Source organism: Gigantopelta aegis, chromosome 8 (assembly GCF_016097555.1).
Source record: "Gigantopelta aegis isolate Gae_Host chromosome 8, Gae_host_genome, whole genome shotgun sequence".
NCBI lineage: Eukaryota > Metazoa > Mollusca > Gastropoda > Neomphalida > Peltospiridae > Gigantopelta > Gigantopelta aegis.
Window position 1 is genome coordinate 75,923,986 of NC_054706.1, and position 22,785 is coordinate 75,946,770.

Genomic DNA, 22,785 nt, shown 5'->3' on the forward strand with positions numbered 1-22,785 from the left:
AACTGATATTTATTGTCATCTGTATTTTAATGTGTTTCAGCAGCACAATTACCCCCTTTTTGTACAGCGCCGACACGCGGTTCCTATTTTTAGCGGGTCATTTTTGCGGAGCCAACTAAACGTGTTTGTTGGGACGTTATTCCACAAGTTGCGATAAAACTATGTCACAGGGAGACCCCCACTGTTTTTTGGCGGCTAGCGTTTCCCATTTACATCGCAGTGTACTGATGAATCATATTTCACCTTGCTGTAGTAATTTCCTGACATAAAACGGTCACATGGTGAAATGTTACTCCACTTATCAAAGCACTGTTTGAGTAAGTGAGCGAACATCTGTTATACATTTTTTTAATTCTTTTCCCCGTCCCTTCCTGTGTTTGATACATAGAATCGTCGAGACAACGTGTCTGTATTTTCTGTTTCTATCGTGGATTCCACTGTGTTTGTATTTCTGTTTCTATCGTGGATTCCACTGTGTTTGTATTTTATGTTTCTATCGTGAATTCCACTGTGTATACGGAAACGAAGTGGTTTATTTAAAGGCGCATTCTACACATTGATAATATATTCTTGACTTCGATGGATTCTCAAAGTAAAGTAAGTTCCAAATTGTGATACTTCGTTTTATCTTACATAGGTCTGCGTTGATAGTTTTGTGTTGTTATTGTTTCCTGTACATATACAGTGTCACACTACAATACTCTGCTTCTGTAAACTGCGAAAAATTTGAATACTAAAAAAATTATAACAACTTACTGTTTTCTTGACGAAACACTTGGTTGCTAAGGGGTACGTTGACAAGTTGTTTCCTCCGCAGTAATTTCTTTCCCTGGGGAAGTCTTGGGTTGTTGAGTAACCTTTTCCCACAGCAAAACAGAAATGCAGATCTCGTTTGTATTTATACTTGACCACTAAGAAAATACTCTTTTTATACTCTAAATTAGCAGAAGGTCAGCAAGGACGTCTGGCCAAGGCCAGCCCAAGGAGGTCAGTTATTGCCAAGGCTAAAATATGAGTACTTACCATCACTGCCCTCTAGATATGGTCAACTATGAGGTGATGAGTCACAACCAAGAAAAAAACCCCAACTATTATACTTGGCCAAGGCCAGTCCCAAGGATCGGTTTCAAAAAAGAAAGAAAAGAAAAAACCCCAACTATTATATTTGTATGATGTTCAGTATATTGATACACTGAACACATTCAGATGTGATAGTTTTTTCATACTTCGTCTAGATACTGTCATCAAAAGAACTCAAGGATATTAGGTAAATATAACTTATTCACTTTATATATCATACTTTTACTGAACTGATATTTATTGTTCATCTGTATTTTAATGTGTTTCAGCAGCACAATTACCCCCTTTTTGTACAGCGCCGACACGCGGTTCCTATTTTTAGCGGGTCATTTTTGCGGAGCCAACTAAACGTGTTTGTTGGGACGTTATTCCACAAGTTGCGATAAAACTATGTCACAGGGAGACCCCCACTGTTTTTGGCGGCTAGCGTTTCCCATTTACATCGCAGTGTACTGATGAATCATATTTCACCTTGCTGTAGTAATTTCCTGACATAAAACGGTCACATGGTGAAATGTTACTCCACTTATCAAAGCACTGTTTGAGTAAGTGAGCGAACATCTGTTATACATTTTTTTAATTCTTTTCCCCGTCCCTTCCTGTGTTTGATACATAGAATCGTTCGAGACAACGTGTCTGTATTTTCTGTTTCTATCGTGGATTCCACTGTGTTTGTATTTTCTGTTTCTATCGTGGATTCCACTGTGTTTGTATTTTATGTTTCTATCGTGAATTCCACTGTGTATACGGAAACGAAGTGGTTTATTTAAAGGCGCATTCTACACATTGATAATATATTCTTGACTTCGATGGATTCTCAAAGTAAAGTAAGTTCCAAATTGTGATACTTCGTTTTATCTTACATAGGTCTGCGTTGATAGTTTTGTGTTGTTATTGTTTCCTGTACATATACAGTGTCACACTACAATACTCTGCTTCTGTAAACTGCGAAAAATTTGAATACTAAAAAAAATTATAACAACTTACTGTTTTCTTGACGAACACTTGGTTGCTAAGGGGTACGTTGACAAGTTGTTTCCTCCGCAGTAATTTCTTTCCCTGGGGAAGTCTTGGGTTGTTGAGTAACCTTTTTTCCCACAGCAAAACAGAATGCAGATCTCGTTTGTATACTTATACTTGACAAGCGAATAAAAATACTAAGAAAATACTCTTTTTATACTCTAAATTAGCAGTCCAAGGTCAGTCCAAGGACGTCAGAACTTGGCCAAGGCCAGCCCAAGGAGGTCAGTACCGGCCCAAGTATGCCAAGGCTAAAATATGAGTCACGGCTGCTTACCACTCACTGCCCTCTAGATAGGTCAAGGCTAGGTGATGAGTCACACACCAAGTACGTCAAGGCTATGACTTACACCAAGGTCGCACACCTGCCTAGGTATACCAGTCACTGTCCTCTAAGTCGGTCAATGCTAAACAAATCGGTCAGGGCCAGTCCAAGGACATCAGTACCAACCTAAGTCGGCCAGGGCCAGTCCCAAATCGGTCATGGACACAGGCGAGCGTTCACCCTAGTAGGCCACACCACTATGAATAACACCAAGGCCAGACACCTGGCAAGTGTGCCAAGGTCGGTCTATGACACACACCTCTCAAGTATGCCAAGGCCAGACTATGACTCACGCCAAGACCAGACACCTACTAAGTGTACCAAGGTCATGGTCATAGAAAGTAGGTCATGACTCTCAACAGGCCTTTATACTACTTTCAATATGGGTCCGTATATGTCATTTCTCCAAGCAGTGGGATCAATATGGGAACTCAATGTATTATTCATCACATACATTCATTTCAACTTATTTTCGTTCTTATATCCAATTAAAGTTCAAGCACGCTGCCCTGGGCATACACTTCAGCTATCTGGGCTGTCTGTCCAGGACAGTGGGTTAGTGGTTAGTAAGAGCGAAGTCTGCGTAGTGGTCTTACATGTACCCATTGAGTCGTTAAAATTCTCTCTCGGTGAGAGCCGGTACTGGCCAGCGAACCCAGTACCTACCAGTCTTAGGTCCGATGGCTTAACCACGACACCACCACGGACGGTCTATCACAGTAGTCCGTGCTTATTTGGGGAAAAGCTCGTCTCTTAAACTTAAAGGTACTCTCCCGGGTGTGCTGCAATTTTTTTGTGAAATTGCTAGCAGAAACATTTTAACGACTTCAGTTGCATATTAAAGATATTATGTTGCATAAAATATCAGAGACTGTATATTAAATGTGCTTTTCATCGTCCCAGTGTTTGTACTAGGTCATACTTCATTTTAGTTTTGGATATATATTTATTTCGCACGTACAAAATTATTGGAAGACCATAAGAAACACACTGAATATTATGTAGATGTAGACACTGATATTATATACAAGAATCTGTATTTAGTATGTAAATGTAGTCGTTACAAAACTTTAGTAGTCGGAAACATTTTACATTGGAAACAAAGTCCAGACATTGCCTTTACGAAAACAGATGGTTATAGTAGAACTTGTATATTGTGTTGTGTTTGAGTTTGTTTTTCACATCTTCCACTCAATGAGATAAACAGTTCGACCCCAATACACGTGTACAGTCAGTAAACGACGGCCCATTTCATAGAAATCTTACCAAAGACGAATAACATTCGAGATCCTAGGATTAGTACTGAATGTGGACCATTAAACGACCTGAGTGAGTTGGTATTCATAAATAGGTTAGCATTATAGGTCATAAGCGTACGAGACGAGGGTGGGGTGTTGGGGGTGGTGGGGGGTCGTGGGGGTGGTGGGTGGGGGGGGGGGAGGGGGAGGGGTGTCACACCTCTCGGAAAATGAATGTGTTCGAACGATTGATATGTATGATATTTGCTAGACATCGTGGTGTTCATTAGTGTTCATTTGAACAACACGCAGTGTTTGCGGAGGTGTTATCAACAGTTAGTACTACAGATCTTCTGTATTTAGGAAGCCTTCGTGTGACGTCACGTTTGCAAAACGCTTATATCAGGCTAGTACACCTACGGAAACATTTTGAAACGACAAGTCTGACATCCCGAAGCATCCCTAAGTTAAAGCCAATTAGTGGACGAATTGTACGCAACCGGTTACGTGATCACAAAATACGACTACGACTGTTCAGAAATATGTAGTCCTGTTGCAACGTCATCGACGGCGCGCCAAGTATTTTATAGACTTCTCTTTAGCTTCAGAAGACATGGCTGGACCACCGTACTTTTAACAAATACATAATACATGTATGGCGAACAAAACGTTTTGATTTATTTTAAAATATAAGTATTTCTCAGATTATAAACATACGCAAATAGGCCCCTGCATATTACTTTTACAGATTCACTTTCGTGTCTCCAGGAATTGCAGAACATAAAGCTAGAGCATCCCTTGGTTGGAATGGTAATACGAAAGTGTGACTTTATATCCATTGCCAATAAAGATGTTATATTGTGTCGGCAATCGTGAAATGTTGGCATTAGGGGCAATGAAAAGGCAGATTCTGCTGTCAAGTCTGCTTTGAATTTGCTTCATGCCAGTGTTGGTGTTCCCTATAGTGAATTTTAAATATCACATTAGCCAATATATCGTTGCGGTGCAAGAAGGATGAAGTAGTCTTGACCGTACCCACATTGACCATACATATTTGACGTTTTCATTTATTTTCAAGAAAGACCCTACTCCTCGGTGTCAACATTGTCAGTGTACACTGGCTGTGCGTCGTATTTTGGTGGAGTGTAATCATCTGAACAGACGGTAAACGATTTGGCAACAGATATATTTTGAAACCGGTAAAACTCAATTTGCGACTGTAAAACCAGCATTAACGTTCGCAAATGGTCAAATAAAACATAGTTATGCCCTAATTTGCGACTGTAAACGTACTTTAATAAACGTGTCTAACTGTATACATTGCTACTGTAGACCGACTCTTGTCGGTAGGCGGGACGCAGCCCAGTGGTAAAGTGTTCGCTTGATGCACGATCGGTCTGGAATCGATCCCCGTCGGTGGGGTCCATTGGGCTATTTCTTGCTCCAGTCAATGCACCACGATTGGTATATCAAAGGCCGTGGTATGTGTTATCCTGTCTGTGGGATGGTGCATGTAAAAGATCCCTTGCTGCCAATCGAAAAGAGTAGCCCACGAAGTGGCGACAGCGGGTTTCCTCCCGCAATATCTGTGTCGTCCTTAACCATATGTCCGACGCCATATAACCGTAAATAAAATGTGCTGAGTGTGTCGTTTAATAAAATATGTCTTTCCTAAACTCTTGTCGATTTATAGATTCAGTTTGAAACATAAAAGTCAAGAAGTGTTTTATTTCCAATTTTATTTAAAAGCAGGTGTTTATCTTAATTAGCGTACATCAGATTGAAGGCGTGTATCGCTCGTCGTGTGTGTTCAGGAATCGCCTGAAAGAATACAACGAAAATAGTTACCATAGTTATATACAAACAAATACAGTAGGCCTGATAATAATCGTCGTCGTCGTTGTCGTCATCATCATCATCAAAATTAGCCCGAATACTCTGGCGGTAACAGAGCTAGACGGATATTTGGACAGTAATCAACGTTGATAACTGTCCAAATGTCCGTCTAGCTCTTTTACCGTCGAGTACCTGGGCTATGTCAATAATATTAATATTTAAAAAAAAAAAAAAATTATTATTATAATATTAATCGTAATAATAGTTTATAGATTATATTTGTAGAATTTCTTGTTGATTTTCTTGTTGGTTTCTTGTGTTGTTTTCTCTTTTTTTGTGTATGTTTCTTTGTTTTCTACCGATATATTATATGTTTAAAGATCAAAATAATCATCGTAATAATTATTTCCATAATACCCAGACGAGTCTGGCGTTCAGTCTATTGACCTGTTGTGATTTGAACTTGAAAAATTGTTTTCAAAAGTATCAAGAAGCCTGTATTATTGTTTTCACGTGTTTATTGTTGTTGTTTTGAACACCAATATTAGTCCAAACATAAAGAACACACTCTGTATGGCAGTACGTTAAATTTCCCCTTGTTCAACATCACTAGAGCATGTTGATTAATTAATCAGCTATTGGATGTAAAAAAAGACCCACACTGATTACGAAATTATCGGCTTTTGGATCTCAAAACACCTTGACTAATTAATTATTACGTCGGCGATTGGATGTCAAAAGACATTAATCATTACATTGGCTATTGGATGTCAAACACTGGATAATTATGACATCTTATAGGAAACCAGCAATATGTCTTTTGAAAGCACTTCCCCACAATCAGGGCAACACATTCCATGGCATTTGACGTAGCTGTTTTGTGAAACTGTTTGGGACGGAGCACTTGCGTAGCCAGAGGGGAGGGGCGGGGTCACGTGTAAAAGACAGCGATGGCTGTGTAGGTGGCAAATAAAGCGGGTTTCGTCTCTAAGTCTATAAAATCAAAGTCTCTTTTGTTTAACGACACCACCAGAGCACTTTGACCTATTTATCATCGGATGTCCAACATTTGGCAATTCTGACATAGACTTAAAGAGAAAACCCGCTACCTTTTCCCCCTCAGTAGCATGGAATGTTTTATATGCACCATCCCACACACTGGATAGGACATACCATGACATTTGATATACCAGTCGTAGTGCACTTGCTGGAATGAAAAAATAGATCAATGGGCCCACCGACAGGGATCGATCCTAGACGGACCGCGCAGCAAGCGATCGCTTTACCACTGGGCTACGTCCCGCCCCCTCTAAGTCTATAAGTGATAATTACTAAATGTTTGACACCCAATAGCCAATAATTAATAAATCAATGTGCTCTAGTGGTGTCGTTACACAAAACACACTTTAACCATTACCACGCCAAGTGAGCGCTCTGCCGACTGGGCTAACTCCCGGCCAGGCAGTGTACGGGTGGGTGTCATTACCTCGTCGGAGGATGCGCCTTGACAGTTGGTGGGGAAGATGTCGAACAGGGCTGGCTGCGACAGTCCAGGCTTGAAGTTAGTTATGAGGAACACGAGGTCTATGGCCGCTATAGAAAAAATAGGTAATATGACTAGTTAGTGACAGTCTAGTAATAGTCGGACACTCAGAACTTTACGACACCTCCAACTGTATGTTTGACAATCCACCTAATATAATGACGCCAATTGTAGCCAAAACACATTACACGGATATATTACACACAAACAAACATACACAAACGCATATCGCTCAAATATACTACCAATTTTATACTAATATAGCTGCATACCCAGTGCAGAAAAACGCGCACACGCACATACATACATCATGGTTATATGTAATTAAATGTATAAACTGGATACCCACCCCAGTGATATATCACCAACTGTATTTCACACATTCACCCAACTAATGTGTCTTCATTTACTTGTATCACATGTTATTTATCAAGAAAAAGACTCCATCATATGCGGTCATATGGGATAGAAAAAGTACACCCTCGGTGGTGGAAATTTCGACCCTGGGAATCGGCAAGCCTCTATTATGGAGTCTATTAATACATACATACATACATACATACATATATAAACGTGTATGTAAATGTGTATGTGTATGTGTATATATATATATGTAGAAAGAAAGAAACACAGATTAACACAAATGTACAAACTACACAAATACAAACGCCACTAAACCTAGCTTTCCATCGGGCTGTGGGATCTTGTGTCCGTAGAAGGACTCCACCATGGGGATACAGCCGTACTTGGTGACAGCGATCCTCAGCGTGGTATCGCCCGGGGGAAAGGTCACCTGGAAGTTGTTCACCTCCACCATGTTAGGGCCGTACCCAAAGTCGCTGGAGCCCACAAACGTGGCATTGGCTGAAAGATTGCATCTTAAATAGTCATTTAGTTCACTGAAGGATACTTTAGTTAAATTGCTTTAAAATTGGCTGGAAAATGTTATCTTCAATAGTAAATGAGTTTACTGAAGGATATTTTAATAGAATTACTTTAAATGTGGGTGAAAGATGTTATCTTGAACAGACAAGGAGTTCACTGAAGGATACTTTAATAGAATTACTTTAAATGTGGCTGAAAGATGTTATCTTGAACAGACAGTGAGTTCACTGAAGGATACTTTAATTAAATTACTTTAAATGTGGCTGAAAAATGTTATCTTGAACAAACAACGAGTTCACTGAAGGATACTTTAATTGAATTGCTTTAAATGTGGCTGAAAGATGTTATCTTCAACAGTCAGTGAGTTCACTGAAGGATACTTTAATTAAATAGCTTTAAATGTGGCTGAAAGATGTTATCTTCAACATTCAGTGAGTTCATGGAGGGTTTAGGTCTATTACATCCAAATATTACATGCACAGTTTACCGATTTATTGAGTAAAACTATGATTTTAAAAACCCACATTAGAATTAGCGATATATGAAATGTAAGCCTCGAATTGATGTGACGTGTAAGGTAGGCCTATACGTGATGCCACATACGTCGTACGTTGTGGATTCATTTACCTGGAACGCACGGAGATCGCAGTATCTGGTAGGCAGGTATTGAAACACACGATCCATTGGCAAACTGAACGAACTGTTTGTTCTGAAACACAAAACATGTGCTTATGGATTTATCTGTTAATACACACACACACACACACACACACACACACACACACACACACACACACACACACACACACACACACAAAACCAGTCCTTGATAATAAATCATATAGTTGTGGCCATCCTTTTGAAGAAAAAATCCATTTTAGTTTGTTGTAATTTATATGATAATATAGAAAAAAATAGATGTAAACAGATACACATATACATACATACACACACATGCACATATGCACACATAGATACACTCATGATACTCACAATGTTGAAGTCTATGAATATGATACTCGCAGTGTTGAAGTCTATGAAGATGATACAATGTTGAAGTCTATGAAGTTGATACTCACAGTGTTGAAGTCTATGAAGTTGATACTCACAATGTTGAAGTCTATGAAGTTGATACTCACAGTGTTGAAGTCTATGAAGTTGATACTCACAATGTTGAAGTCTATGAAGTTGATACAATGTTGAAGTCTATGAAGATGATACTCACAATGTTGAAGTCTATGAAGTTGATACAATGTTGAAGTCTATGAAGATGATACTCACAATGTTGAAGTCTATGAAGTTGATACTCACAATGTTGAAGTCTATGAAGTTCATACAATGTTGAATTCTACGAAGATGATACTCACCGTGTTGAAGTGTATGAAGATGATACTCACAGTGTTGAAGTCTATGAAGTTGATACAATGTTGAATTATATGAAGATGATACTCACAGTGTTGAAGTCTATGAAGATGATACTCACAGTTTTGAAGTCTATGAAGATGATACTTACAGTTTTGAAGTCTATGAAGATGATACTCACAATGTTGAAGTCTATGAAGATTATACTCACAATGTTGAAGTCTATGAAGATGATACTCACAATGTTGAAGTCTATGAAGATGATACCCACAATGTTGAAGTCTATGAAGTTGATACAATGTTGAATTCTATGAAGATTATACTCAAAGTGTTGAAGTCTATGAAGATGATACTCACAATGTTGAAGTCTATGAAAATGATACTCACAATGTTGAAGTCTATGAAGTTGATACAATGTTGAATTATATGAAGATAATACTCACAGTGTTGAAGTCTATGAAGATGATACTCACAGTGTTGAAGTCTATGAAGTTGATACAATGTTGAAGTCTATGAAGTTGATACTCACAATGTTGAAGTCTATGAAGTTCATACAATGTTGAATTCTATGAAGATGATACTCACAGTGTTGAAGTCTATGAAGATGATACTCACAGTTTTGAAGTCTATGAAGATGATACTCACAATGTTGAAGTCTATGAAGTTGATACAATGTTGAATTCTATGAAGATGATACTCACAGTGTTGAAGTCTATGAAGATGATACTCACAGTTTTGAAGTCTATGAAGATGATACTCACAATGTTGAAGTCTATGAAGATGATACTCACAATGTTGAAGTCTATGAAGATGATGATACTCACAATGTTGAAGTCTATGAAGATGATACAATGTTGAAGTCTATGAAGATAATACTCACAATGTTGACGTCTATGAAGATGATACTCACAGTGTTGAAGTCTATGAAGTTGATACTCACAATGTTGAAGTCTATGAAGTTGATACAATGTTGAATTCAATGAAGATGATACTCACAGTGTTGATGTCTATGAAGATGATACTCACAGTGTTGAAGTCTATGAAGTTGATACAATGTTGAATTCTATGAAGATGATACTCACAGTGTTGAAGTCTATGAAGATGATACTCACAGTGTTGAAGTCTATGAAGTTGATACAATGTTGAAGTCTATGAAGATGATACTCACAATGTTGAAGTCTATGAAGTTGATACTCACAATGTTGAAGTCTATGAAGTTGATACAATGTTGAATTCAATGAAGATGATACTCACAGTGTTGAAGTCTATGAAGATGATACTCACAGTGTTGAAGTCTATGAAGTTGATACAATGTTGAATTCTATGAAGATGATACTCACAGTGTTGAAGTCTATGAAGTTGATACAATGTTGAAGTCTATGAAGATGATACTCACAATGTTGAAGTCTATGAAGTTCATACAATGTTGAATTCTATGAAGATGATACTCACAGTGTTGAAGTCTATGAAGATGATACTCACAGTTTTGAAGTCTATGAAGATGATACTCACAATGTTGAAGTCTTTGAAGATGATACTCACAATGTTGAAGTCTATGAAGATGATACTCACAATGTTGAAGTCTATGAAGTTGATACAATGTTGAAGTCTATGAAGATGATACTCACAATGTCGAAGTCTATGAAGTTGATACTCACAATGTTGAAGTCTATGAAGTTGATACAATGTTGAATTCTATGAAGATGATACTCACAGTGTTGAAGTCTATGAAGATGATACTCACAGTGTTGAAGTCTATGAAGATGATACTCACAGTGTTGAAGTCTATGAAGTTGATACAATGTTGAAGTCTATGAAGATGATACTCACAATGTTGAAGTCTATGAAGTTGATACTCACAATGCTGAAGTCTATGAAGTTGATACAATGTTGAATTCTATGAAGATGATACTCACAGTGTTGAAGTCTATGAAGATGATACTCACAGTGTTGAAGTCTATGAAGATGATACTCACAGTGTTGAAGTCTATGAAGTTGATACAATGTTGAATTATATGAAGATGATACTCACAGTGTTGAAGTCTATGAAGATGATACTCACAGTTTTGAAGTCTATGAAGATGATACTCACAATGTTGAATTCTATGAAAGTGATACTCATAATGTTGAAGCCTATGAAGATGATACTCACAATGTTGAAGGCTATGATGGTGACACTCACAATGTTGAAGTCTATGAAGATGATGATACTCACAATGTTGAGGTCTATGAAGATGATACAATGTTGAAGTCTATGAAGATAATACTCACAATGTTGACGTCTATGAAGATGATACTCACAGTGTTGAAGTCTATGAAGATGATACTCACAATGTTGAAGTCTATGAAGTTAATACTCACAATGTTGAAGTCTAAGAAGTTGATACAATGTTGAATTCTATGAAGATGATACTCACAGTGTTGAAGTCTATGAAGATGATACTCACAGTGTTGAAGTCTATGAAGTTGATACAATGTTGAATTCTATGAAGATGATACTCACAGTGTTGAAGTCTATGAAGATGATACTCACAGTGTTGAAGTCTATGAAGATGATACTCACAATGTTGAAGTCTATGAAGATGATACTCACAATGTTGAAGTATATGAAGATGATACAATGTTGAAGTCTATGAAGATAATACTCACAATGTTGACATCTATGAAGATGATACTCACATTGTTGAAGTCTATGAAGATGATACTCACAATGTTGAAGTCTATGAAGATGATACTCACAGTGTTGAAGTGTATGAAGATGATACAATGTTGAAGTCTATGAAGATGATACTCACAATGTTGACGTCTATGAAGATGATACTCACAGTGTTGAAGTCTATGAAGATAATACTGACAATGTTGGAGTCTCTGAAGATGATACTCACTATGTTGAATTCTATGAAAGTGATACTCATAATGTTGAAGCCTATGAAGATGATACTCACAATGTTGAAGGCTATGATGGTGACACTCACAGTGTTGAAGTCTATGAAGATGATACTCACAGTGTTGAAGTCTATGAAGACGTTCACCTCGATCCGATTGCCCTTCAGATCGACCAGGCGAGACACGACGACAGCCTTCTTCCGATACTCGTCGAAATGCAGCGTGTTGTCGCCCTGCACCAGATACAATGGAAACACGTTTTAACTAGCCTACAGAGAGCATCGGGTAAACAATGACGCTTACTATACTGAACTAAACTGAACTGAACTGAACTAAACTGAACAGAACTGAATTCATCTGAATTCTACTGATTTAGATTAAACTGAAATGGTGTGTTCAAAACTAAATTGAATTTTATTTAGGACTCGAGCTATTGCCTCAACCCCATGCGTCATAAATCAACACGTGCTGTTGTTTTGTATACGTGTAGAACTACTGAACATACGAACCGTGAGTTTCGAATGTATACCACCAAATCAAATCTCATTGACGACAATAGTAACATTTGTGGCTAAAACTCATACCTGCATCGTCAATCGATATATACGCAATGGATATAAATACCACGACCCCTTACCATTAAAGTGAATCAGAAAAAAATTGGGGGTCAAGCTGCTCAGTTCAGAGATAACGGGTAGCGTCTGCGACTACCCTAGCTCCGCATAACATTTGAGTACATTTTTACAGGTGTTTGAAGCACAAGGCTACTTGACACAGTGGTTCTCGATGAAATAAAATTGCAGACATTTTTTGCTGAGATGAAACTTTTTTTACAACCAACACGCTCAAATTTATCACCAATCACAGTAGACCGTGGGTCCACTATAACCAACTGATATACTGAACTGTTATTTGGTTTATTAATATTAACATCTAGTATTGAATAAATATCATCCATTTTAGCCTTATATGTGTTAAAGATTTATATGGGTGACAATTTTATCACTATATTTCATTTTCCATACAGTATTTTTAGGACACAAAATATGCAACGGTACCCACATTCAAATGGCAACATTTTTGTTATTCCACCAACATTTTGCTGCAGGCAAGCAGATATTAAATTCATATATAATGAGATATCTAAAAATACTTGTCTCCAAAAATCCCGGAGGGGGGGGGGGGGGGGGGGGGTCGGTGTCTGCCCCATGGACTATAGGACGTGTGGTTTTAACTGCTGTATCAAAGGTTGGGTTCACTTCGAACTTTGACCCAGGAGGAAGTTATTTGGTTTAGTGCTACCTATAGATGTAGTCCCTTAGCCGCTAGCCCCCTGCCCCTGATATTGTTTAAGTGTAGAACTAGCGAACATACATACTGCGAGGATAAAAGTAGTTCCCGAACCCCTCGCCCCCTACGTGCTGTTTTTCTGTCTAAGTGTAGAACTACTGAACATACGTACTGTGAGGATAGATGACGAGGGGAGACCATTGGACGAGAAAAATGATCCGGCCACCTCCCCCAGAGTCATCTCAAACTGATGGTCAGTGCAGCATGGGCGTGGCTTGCTCTGGCCACTGACCACTGCCCAAAGCAAGGCTGCGAGTACAGCCTTGGGAAACATCGTGTCTGACCGCCTTGTCGTCCGGTCGCTCAGAAATAGATTGCAACGAGCACCGCGCCACCTGGCGGTTCAGTCGACCACTCGCAGATAGCACCAGGTGAACGCAAAGACGTGCTGGGAAATATGTGAATATCAGTGGGGGAGTGGGACAGGCTTCAGGCTAATATGAGTCAGATAACGAATGTATGAGGGAATGCATATGTATGAAATGATAATAATAGAATGAGTCTAACGTGCGATATTAGGAACTGACGAAATTTTGGTTTATCGACACCTCAGTGCATTTTAAATTAGGGCTATTTGATGTCTTAGATATAGTTATGTCAATACTATGTAGAGAGAGAGAGAGAGAGAGAGAGAGAGAGAGAGAGAGAGAGAGAGAGAGAGAGAGAGAGAGAGAGAGAGAGAGAGAGAGAGAGAGAGAGAGAGAGAGACAACCATGCTCAAGGTTGGTAACAGGCGGAAAGTGGTAGGGGCTATGGAATTTGGAAGTCCTGTAGGATTAAGCCAAAGAGAAAGGGTGCGCATTGTCTTTTTGAAGGAAGTTTGGCGCAGTTTTGATGGTCGTTCTAAAGTGAAAGGTTGAGAGCTACATATAGGTTTTGATTTTAGTAGGCCGAGAGTAGCTCGTTACTGATTCCTAAAAAAAAGGTGCCTTTTATATGCACTGCACCAGTGACACGTTGGTACATTCACGGCCTTTGGTGTGACAGTTGTGGAGGATGTTTGGGACTATGAAAAAACCCATCGCACATCAAGTAGCCGGTCTACCATGGAGTTACATCCAGCTCATGTAGGCCTAGTACTGAGAAGCACTAAATGGGATCAAGGATTATTGCCTTGTAACGGTGTGCTATCAGTTCAGAGAATACGAACACCGTGGGAAGACACCGGCTGATCGATTAGTCGAGCCTTATCATGCAGCTCTGCCTCACTCATTCGGGTGTACTTCTCAACAGCAGCCATGTTTCTAGCAGCCATTTTCTGTCTTCTTTGGTCAGTTTCCTCCGCCGAACGACATCCCAATGCGTGTTGCGTCGACCGTGAGTTCGAGTGCGTAATGGGGGAGATTGGCGGAAGTATCGTCACAGAGCATGGCATCCCTACACAAAAATTGCACAAAGTGAGTTCGTTAGTCCCGATAATCCCGATAACATTCAAACATCTATATTTCCCTTATACAGCATATATGCAGTCCAATATAACGGTGATGACATTGGTCAAATTGGCAACGTCGGGAGATTGTCCTGTTTTCCGATGGTAGGCGGTGGGGAAGGGAATAAAACGTTCGTGGTCTGACATTGTTTTCTATTACTTTTATCTTGATCTCGTTTATGACATGATCTTCTATTGAAATGAGGCAAATCTGAATATATATGGATACGTGTAATGTGTTTCCAATAAATCCATTTTAGATTTAAGAAAGGTCACAGAAAAATACAAAATACAGAAACGTGAGGAAAACGATTACCTTGTGTGGAAATGTATTTCAGAAAAGTAAATTCACAAAAACATGACAGGGACACATAGTGATGACTGCCATGCATATTTATCTGTCAAAATATGGACTTCTGATTTTTTCCTATATTATAATTCTACGTTATGATTATTATTGCCATGGTTACTATAACTATTATATATGATAATAACTATTACATGGTCGTTGTTACAGTGTTACTACATACTGCATTTAGATAGGGTTACGGCATTTTATATTCCCATAACTCATACCGGGATACATCTACTCTGCTGTGATTAGTATATATATGCCTTATAGTTTGATAACCTTTACATGGTTACAACATATACTCCACTATGATTAACAGTCAGTATTCTCTATACAGATAAGTATTACATTATTTTCTCCTCTAGTGTTAATATTAATATTATATTTTATAACTATTACCTAACGATAATATAACGACATCAGCGATGATCCATATAAATATTTTATTTTACTTCTACAATTACTCTGATATAATATGATTCGCTATGGTTAATATAAACATTCTACTCTGATATAATATGATCCGCTATGATTAATATAAACATTCTACTCTGATATAATATGATCCGCTATGATTAATATAAACATTCTACTCTGATATAATATGATCCGCTATGATTAATATAAACATTCTACTCTGATATAATATGATCCGCTATGATTGATATAAACATTCTACTCTGATATATATGTTATAGGGTTCAAACATATTCCACGTTGATTAATATCAACATTATATATTGTGATCACTGTTACAGGGTTACAACATACTGCACTATTATTAATATCAACATTCTATACTGTGATCACTGTTACAGGGTTACAACATATTCCAACATGATTAATATCAACATTCTATACTGTGATCACTGTTACATGGTTACAACATACTGCACTATGATTAATATCAACATTCTATACTGTGATCACTGTTACAGGGTTACAACATATTTCACTATGATTAATATCAACATGTTATGATAAGATCACTGTTACAGGGTTACAGCACATTTCACCATGATTAATATCAACATGTTATGATAAGATCACTGTTACAGGGTTTTAACATACTTCACTACGATTACTACGTGAGAAAGATGGCAATACTGTTTCACACACGCCAGGACGACGGGACAATGAAAGTGACCCACATTCTTTACGACTTCACGAAGGTAAGTCAGATTAAAACAATTACATTTTCTTCACGGTGATATGACTAGTTTATCGGTATTTTAGGTTTTGTCGAAAAAAAACTAAACAAAACCAAACCCCCCCCCCCCCCCCCCCCCCCCCCCCCCCCAAAAAAAAAAAAAACCCCACAAAAACCCCACAAAAAAAACAAAAACAAAAACATGCCCCTCTGCGATCAATTTTAGCAACTACATGCATATATACGAAATTCTGTTGGGAGATATAAATACAATAAAGTTAATGAACATAATACAATTTAATAATATATTTTTAAACATATATAAATACAGTAACTTGATGGAGACAAATGTGCGCAAATTCGAAGCAAAGTGTGTTCCCCAAAACAGTTTTAAATGGTCTGCGTCAGTCGGAGACCTGCAACATATTTTATGGAAACCAAGTTGTTCGGTGAATTCTTACATACATTGAACTAAGGACCAATGAAAAAACCCCACAGAAACTAAAATAAATTGCCCGAAGAATGTTATTGTTAGTATTGTTGTTGAACGGATTTGGTGGTGGTGGTGGTGAGTGTGGGGGGATAGTTGGTGTGGCAATGACGTAATGTTGATTGTGTCTGATGTTCAGAACAAGACCTACATATCCGGTTCTGGGAGCTGTAACGTCACTGCCATCCCACCGGGCACGACCTTCAGGGAGCCCTGTATACCAGGTACGTGAAACAAAACAACAAATGATTGGGATCTGAAGGTAAATTCTTTTCCATCCATCACCTTTCCTTCGACTGCTTTCTTTCGTCCCGTCCTTTCATAGTCACCTACCTCTTTCCACACCCCACACTCCCTATTTCCCACCCCCTCTATATCATTCACTTCCTCTTCCCCTTCCTCTTCCTTCTCTCCTTTCATTTCCATCATAGTTCGATCTTTCGCGTCCTGCCAAAATGCTTTCTTAAGCAATTGAGCGTCCATGTTTTGGGGAAGACCTGCCTGACCAAGTGGTTACGGTCACGGGCTATATAATGTCATGTGAATCAGAGCAGTGAGTTCGAATCCTACCAATTGACACTGTGTGTTTATACATATTATATTTGCTGGGTCCATTTTTCTTGTGTGGACTATTAGTCCCTGAGTGCGCCATTAGCCCCGTTGCAATTTAAAAACTGCTGTATATTAATACAGTTATATTAGTTTTGAACCGAGTCTCTATATTGACACTTTGTGTTTTCAAATATTTCATTCGATTTTCTCCTCCCTACCTCCTGCCTTCCCACTTCCCGTTGCTCTGCCACCTGACTGCCTCCAATTCCGCTGTGTTTCTTGTCTTCTCTCCCTTATTCTTATATCTCCTCTCATTCCTCTTTTTCTCCACTACCACTTCTTGCTTCCATTGCCCTCTCCTCCTTCCCACCCCCAACCCACATTTAATTTCACTAAGATAAGACAAGTCAGCCTTCAGCCTTAATTTACGCCAACCAACCATGACTCTTTTTTTCTCCACAATTTATTTTAACTGTTATCGAAGAAATGCCGTTTCGTTGCCCATGTTACTTTCTTACTGCATAACAAAGAATAATTCGCCCGTATTAATTTATAATTGGATGATGGGGATTGATAATGATGAATACAATGCACGCATTACAACTGTGAGTATTTCTAATTGAGCGTTCGTTTCGTACAGATGACGCCAAGTTCCTCGGCTCAACGTACATGGGTTACGGGGCCAGTCACCTGCCCCTGTACAACTGGGAGATAAAGAAGGCGTCCCACCCGAACATCACCAAGAGGATGGCGGTCACACAGGGCGGCTGCACCCCGGTCTTGGAGGCCACCTACGGATACGCCGATCACAGTAAGACTCGCAATTTCTGCTTTGGTGTATAAAAAAAGTTTGTTTTGTTTAACGACAACACTAGAGTACATTTATTTATTTATTTTTATTATTTTAAAAACGCCACATTTAACTCAGAGACAAAGACATTTTTTTGTTGAACATTACAAACATCGATGATGATGAGATGAATGGTGAAGCTATAGAATATACATTTCGGTATGGGACTACTTGACAGGTCTGTGCTCCACGCTTGCTGTCAGTTGAGCTATCTCGGTATCACCCGAGCCTGGGGTACACGGAACCTTTAGTGCATGTCGGGTAATCATCCCCCATGTGGGGTCATATTATCAGTATGTTGCATCAAATTAAAATGTGTTTGTTTTGTTTAACTACACCACTAGAGCACATTGATTTATTAATCATCGGCTATTGGCTGTCAAACATTTGGTAATTTTGACTTATAGTTTTAGAGAGGAAACCCTCTACATTTTTCTATTAGTAGCAAGGGATCTTTTATATGCACCATCCCACAGACAGGATAAAACATATCACTGCCTTTGATATACCAGTCGTGGTGCATTGGCTGGAACGAGAAATAGCACAATTAGCCCACCGGCCGGGATCGATCCCAGACTGACCACGCATCAAGCGAGCTCTTTACCACTGGGCTACGTCCCGCCCCGCCACGTAAACAATGATCTGAGGTACTAAATGTTCTGTTGTTGGTTTTATGTTGCAGATGGAGCAAAGTTTGATGTCGTTTACGTCTTTAACAATTATCACCCGAGAATTCGTCGCCGAGATGTCTTCGATATTCCACATATCTGTAACCCGGGAATGCAAAGTGTGGGTACACCATAATGCCTCATCATCAGCGTCATAAATAGCATCATCATTATCATCATCGTCGTCATATTCATCATCATCACCTTCATGATCATCATCAGTCATCGTAGTCGTCTCACGTAATCATCATCATTGTCATCGTCATCACCACCAGAGTAATCATTATCACCACCACTACCGTTACCACCACCATCATCGTCGTCGTCGTCATCATCATAACCATCATCATTATTAACTTTTTATTATTTGTATCCTTATTGTGTACCATCCTCCTCAAGGAGACATCAATAATTCTATACTGAACCATATTTGCCGTTTAAGTTTTAAGCCCAGTAACATGTTCCAAAATGTGATATTAACGTATATTTAGAAATAATTCCATTTTATAATTACTGTTTTGTAATAGGCGTCTGGATTGGTTACAATGCTATCACGTGATCTACAAAACCAACGTTCATTCTTCCATAAACGTGAAAACTGCACTTTTTCGGTAAACAAATAAAAACAGAATGTTATTACCGAAACTACTTTTTATCAATTATGTCAAAGACGGAATCCCCGAGGATTCAACCGTCTTTATTTTTATCCCAACATCGTCTGCACTGTGAGTGACAGTGTCAAACTAACAGACGACAATCACAATTTTGGATGACAGACACGAAAGTTTTGGAGACTTTACATTAAGACACCGCAATTCAGGCTTTAAACGACTCCGGTTTTGAACTGAGACTCATAATGTATATGACAGTCCACAAAAATTAAGCTTCTATTAGAAGTTTCTATTAGAAGTTATAGAAGAGAATGCTCAACAAATCAAAAGAGAGATATGAGCGCAGCTCTGTCACATTTGACAAAAACACCAAATCGACAACTTACACGCGCGCAAATACATACGCCTTCGTGCACAATTACGCGACCTGTCCTTTCCGAGAATAATATCACACAATCACAAACTATCTCTGAAATCCATCTCTGAAATCCACACACACGCAGAAACCACTTTATCCCTTTCAAATCAGTCTTCACATTCACTTTTCACTAATTCAACTTTTGACAACTGCAATTTTAATATAGTAATTGATACATCTTCTAAATAATTTGACGCTCTCCCTTATGTAAATTAGTTCAAAATTCATACTTTAACCGCTTTACAACAAATCTTTCATTTAAGTATATAAATCGTTCAATTCTTGATTAATTGCCGTTTGATATTTTTGAAAAACCCCCACAAAAAAACTGTTTGTGTTATCAGTTGATGTTCAGTTATTTTAAATTGTATAACTTTCTATCCATATTTGATTCAGAAAATTAAAATTTATAAAAGCTTATGTAAATCATTATAATGAATGTAACATTCTAAGGGAATTGCCTTTATTTGTGTATTAATACAGTTGTAAATCATTCGATTTTTTATATTTAATTTTTTTTTTTTTTTTACATAATGGCACTATTAATGCATTTGGAATTACGCCATTCATAGTGTGTAAAACGGTTTTGGTGTTTATCATCGCATGAACGTAAAAAATATAGCGTTCAATTCTTAAATATGTTTCATATTTAACGGTTGCACGGTGAGATTCTAAGTTTACGAAAACACTAAATATATTAAATGTTTATTTATATAAAACATATTGCTTATGCAGTTAGTGTAATATGTCTCGTTTTCTTTGCAGGATATTCCCGAGCAAGCAAACCGAGTTGTACGAACGATAACGAACCTGTTTCAATAACGTGCATGGGAAGTACTTTCTTGTACAGGTCGAACTGGAATAAAATGTTCAGACTGAAACTCGGTTTACTCTTCATCTGACTTCTCTCCGTTTAACTTGGGTCAGTCAGTCAGAGAGACGGTCTTAATAAGTAATGCACTATTTCCCTATGGCAGCTACGGTTCTCGATCTGCAAAATGCCGAACTCCGATAAAAACGCAGCACCCAATTTTCAGTTGTTACTGTCACTATAAGGAAGGAAGGAAATGTTTTATTTAACGACGCACTCAACACATTTTATTTACGGTTATATAGCGTCAGACATATGGTTAAGAACCACACAGATATTGAGAGAGGGAACCCGCTGTCGCAAGGGATCTTTTATATTAACCATACAGGATAGTACATACCACGGCCTTTGTTACACCAGTTGTGGGACACTGTCTGGAACGAGAAATTTATTCTCAGTATGAGGTTGTACTATACCAAATAAAATCCCGTAGGCGACCATGTTAACGTTTGTGTTTCAAAACACGATATGCAATATATCAACCAAACTATGACCCATAAATATCAGTACTAGAACCCCTACCTCAAAGTATTAACTGAAGAAATGGTACCTTTCATGGCCCATTTTCGATAAAACCAGATGTTTTTACAACACATCTAGCTTTGAAAAAATTTTGAGTACTTTTTTACAGGTACCCCATACATGTTTCAAGCACAAGGCTACATGACACAGTGATATTAGATGAAATAAAATTGCATACATTTTTTTTTTGTCCAGATGAAACTAATTTTGTTTACAACCAACATACTCATAATTATCATCAATCACAGGACTTGTGGTGTCAACTTCTTTATCAAACGTTGGGTACACCTCGAACTTTGACCCAGCCGGAAGTAATTTGGTTTAATACTACCATAAGTAACAGTAGATTTTCAAATACAAAATGTAATGTGTAACTGCCACGTCATTGAATGTAGCTTTCTTTTAAAGTCCAAAGAGTTATAGTTTGTTTTGTTTAACGATACCACTAGAGCACATTGATTAATTAATCCTCGGTTATTGGACGTCAAACATTTAGTAAATCTAACTCATAGTCATTAAAGGAAACCCGCCACAGTTTTCCTAAAGCAGCTGATCTTTTATATGCACTTTCACACAGACAGGAAAACACATACCACGGCCTTTAGCCAGTTGTGGTGCACTGGTTAGAACGAGAAACCAATCAGTTGAATGAATCCCCCGAGGTGGTTTGATCTTGAGACGTAAGCACCTGAAGCGAGCACCTAACCGACTGAGCTAAATGCCGCCCCTGTAAAGTCCAACACAGTAGTATCAAACTGCTGAACTTGTTTGTCTGTGTATACTAATCGGGGCGGGATTCAGCTCAGTCGGTTGAGTGCTCGATTGAGCTGCTCGAGTCGCAGGATCGAACCACCTCGGAGAATTCATTCAACTGATTTGGGGGTTTTCCGCTACATTTTCCATTAGTAATAAGGGCTCTTTTATATGCACAATCCATCCCACAGACAAGATAGCACATACCACGGCCTTTGATATACCAGTCGTGGTGCACAGGCTAGAACGAGAAATAGCTCAATGGGCCCACCAACTGCGATCGATCCCATACCGATAGCGCATCAGGCGAGCACTTTACCACTTGGCTACGTCCTGCCCCCTGTCGTATCATGTCCAACGAAAGTAATTAGTATTGATCATTCTGCATTACCTCGAAACGGTGTCTAGAACACGCCCATTATATTTTGAAACTATGGCTTTCATTACTGGGAAACTATATTTTATACTCTTCGGCGGGGGGGGGGGGGGGGGGGGGTTATAGACTATGGTGAGCGAATGTTCTAGGGAGTGTCATGTCATGCTCACACAGAAAATATATTTTGAAAAGGAACTTTGCTTGGTCCACACACCCGG

The 22,785-nt window shown here is 38.5% G+C and overlaps 2 protein-coding genes across 3 annotated transcripts; one reads left to right on the forward strand and one right to left on the reverse strand.

Annotated features, from left to right (window-relative positions):
* The first annotated feature begins 1,786 nt into the window (after nucleotides 1-1,786).
* LOC121380141 lies at nucleotides 1,787-20,926 on the forward strand. 2 transcript variants are annotated; one of them, XM_041508926.1, is made up of 6 exons: nucleotides 1,787-1,907; nucleotides 16,365-16,478; nucleotides 17,086-17,170; nucleotides 18,139-18,309; nucleotides 19,031-19,137; nucleotides 20,811-20,926. In XM_041508926.1, exons 1-6 carry the CDS (start codon nucleotides 1,890-1,892, stop codon nucleotides 20,865-20,867), a joined length of 552 nt encoding a protein of 183 aa, XP_041364860.1. In that variant the 5' UTR covers nucleotides 1,787-1,889; the 3' UTR covers nucleotides 20,868-20,926. The 2 variants fall into 2 exon arrangements, with proteins under 2 accessions (XP_041364860.1, XP_041364859.1); XM_041508925.1 differs by lacking the exon at nucleotides 1,787-1,907 and adding an exon at nucleotides 14,756-14,922.
* Nucleotides 5,393-13,815, reverse strand: LOC121380140. The gene is made up of 6 exons (XM_041508924.1): nucleotides 13,638-13,815; nucleotides 12,295-12,408; nucleotides 8,555-8,636; nucleotides 7,721-7,906; nucleotides 6,986-7,092; nucleotides 5,393-5,484 (listed from the first exon to the last, which is right to left on the reverse strand). Exons 1-6 carry the CDS (start codon nucleotides 13,797-13,799, stop codon nucleotides 5,425-5,427), a joined length of 711 nt encoding a protein of 236 aa, XP_041364858.1. The 5' UTR covers nucleotides 13,800-13,815; the 3' UTR covers nucleotides 5,393-5,424.
* Nucleotides 20,927-22,785: the final 1,859 nt, after the last annotated feature.

Coding starts and splice junctions, on each gene's coding strand:
- LOC121380140 (XM_041508924.1), bottom strand. CDS start 13,799: ATGTTTCCCAAGGCTGTACTCGCAGCCTTGCTTTGGGCAGTGGTCAGT. Junction 8,637..12,294: donor TCTTCATAGACTTCAACACT/GTGAGTATCATC, acceptor TTTGTGTTTCAG/AACAAACAGTTCGTTCAGTT. Junction 5,485..6,985: donor AAGGCGCATCCTCCGACGAG/GTAATGACACCC, acceptor GTATTCTTTCAG/GCGATTCCTGAACACACACG.
- LOC121380141 (XM_041508925.1), top strand. CDS start 14,764: ATGTTTCTAGCAGCCATTTTCTGTCTTCTTTGGTCAGTTTCCTCCGCC. Junction 17,171..18,138: donor CAGGGAGCCCTGTATACCAG/GTACGTGAAACA, acceptor CGTTTCGTACAG/ATGACGCCAAGTTCCTCGGC. Junction 19,138..20,810: donor GTAACCCGGGAATGCAAAGT/GTGGGTACACCA, acceptor TTTTCTTTGCAG/GATATTCCCGAGCAAGCAAA.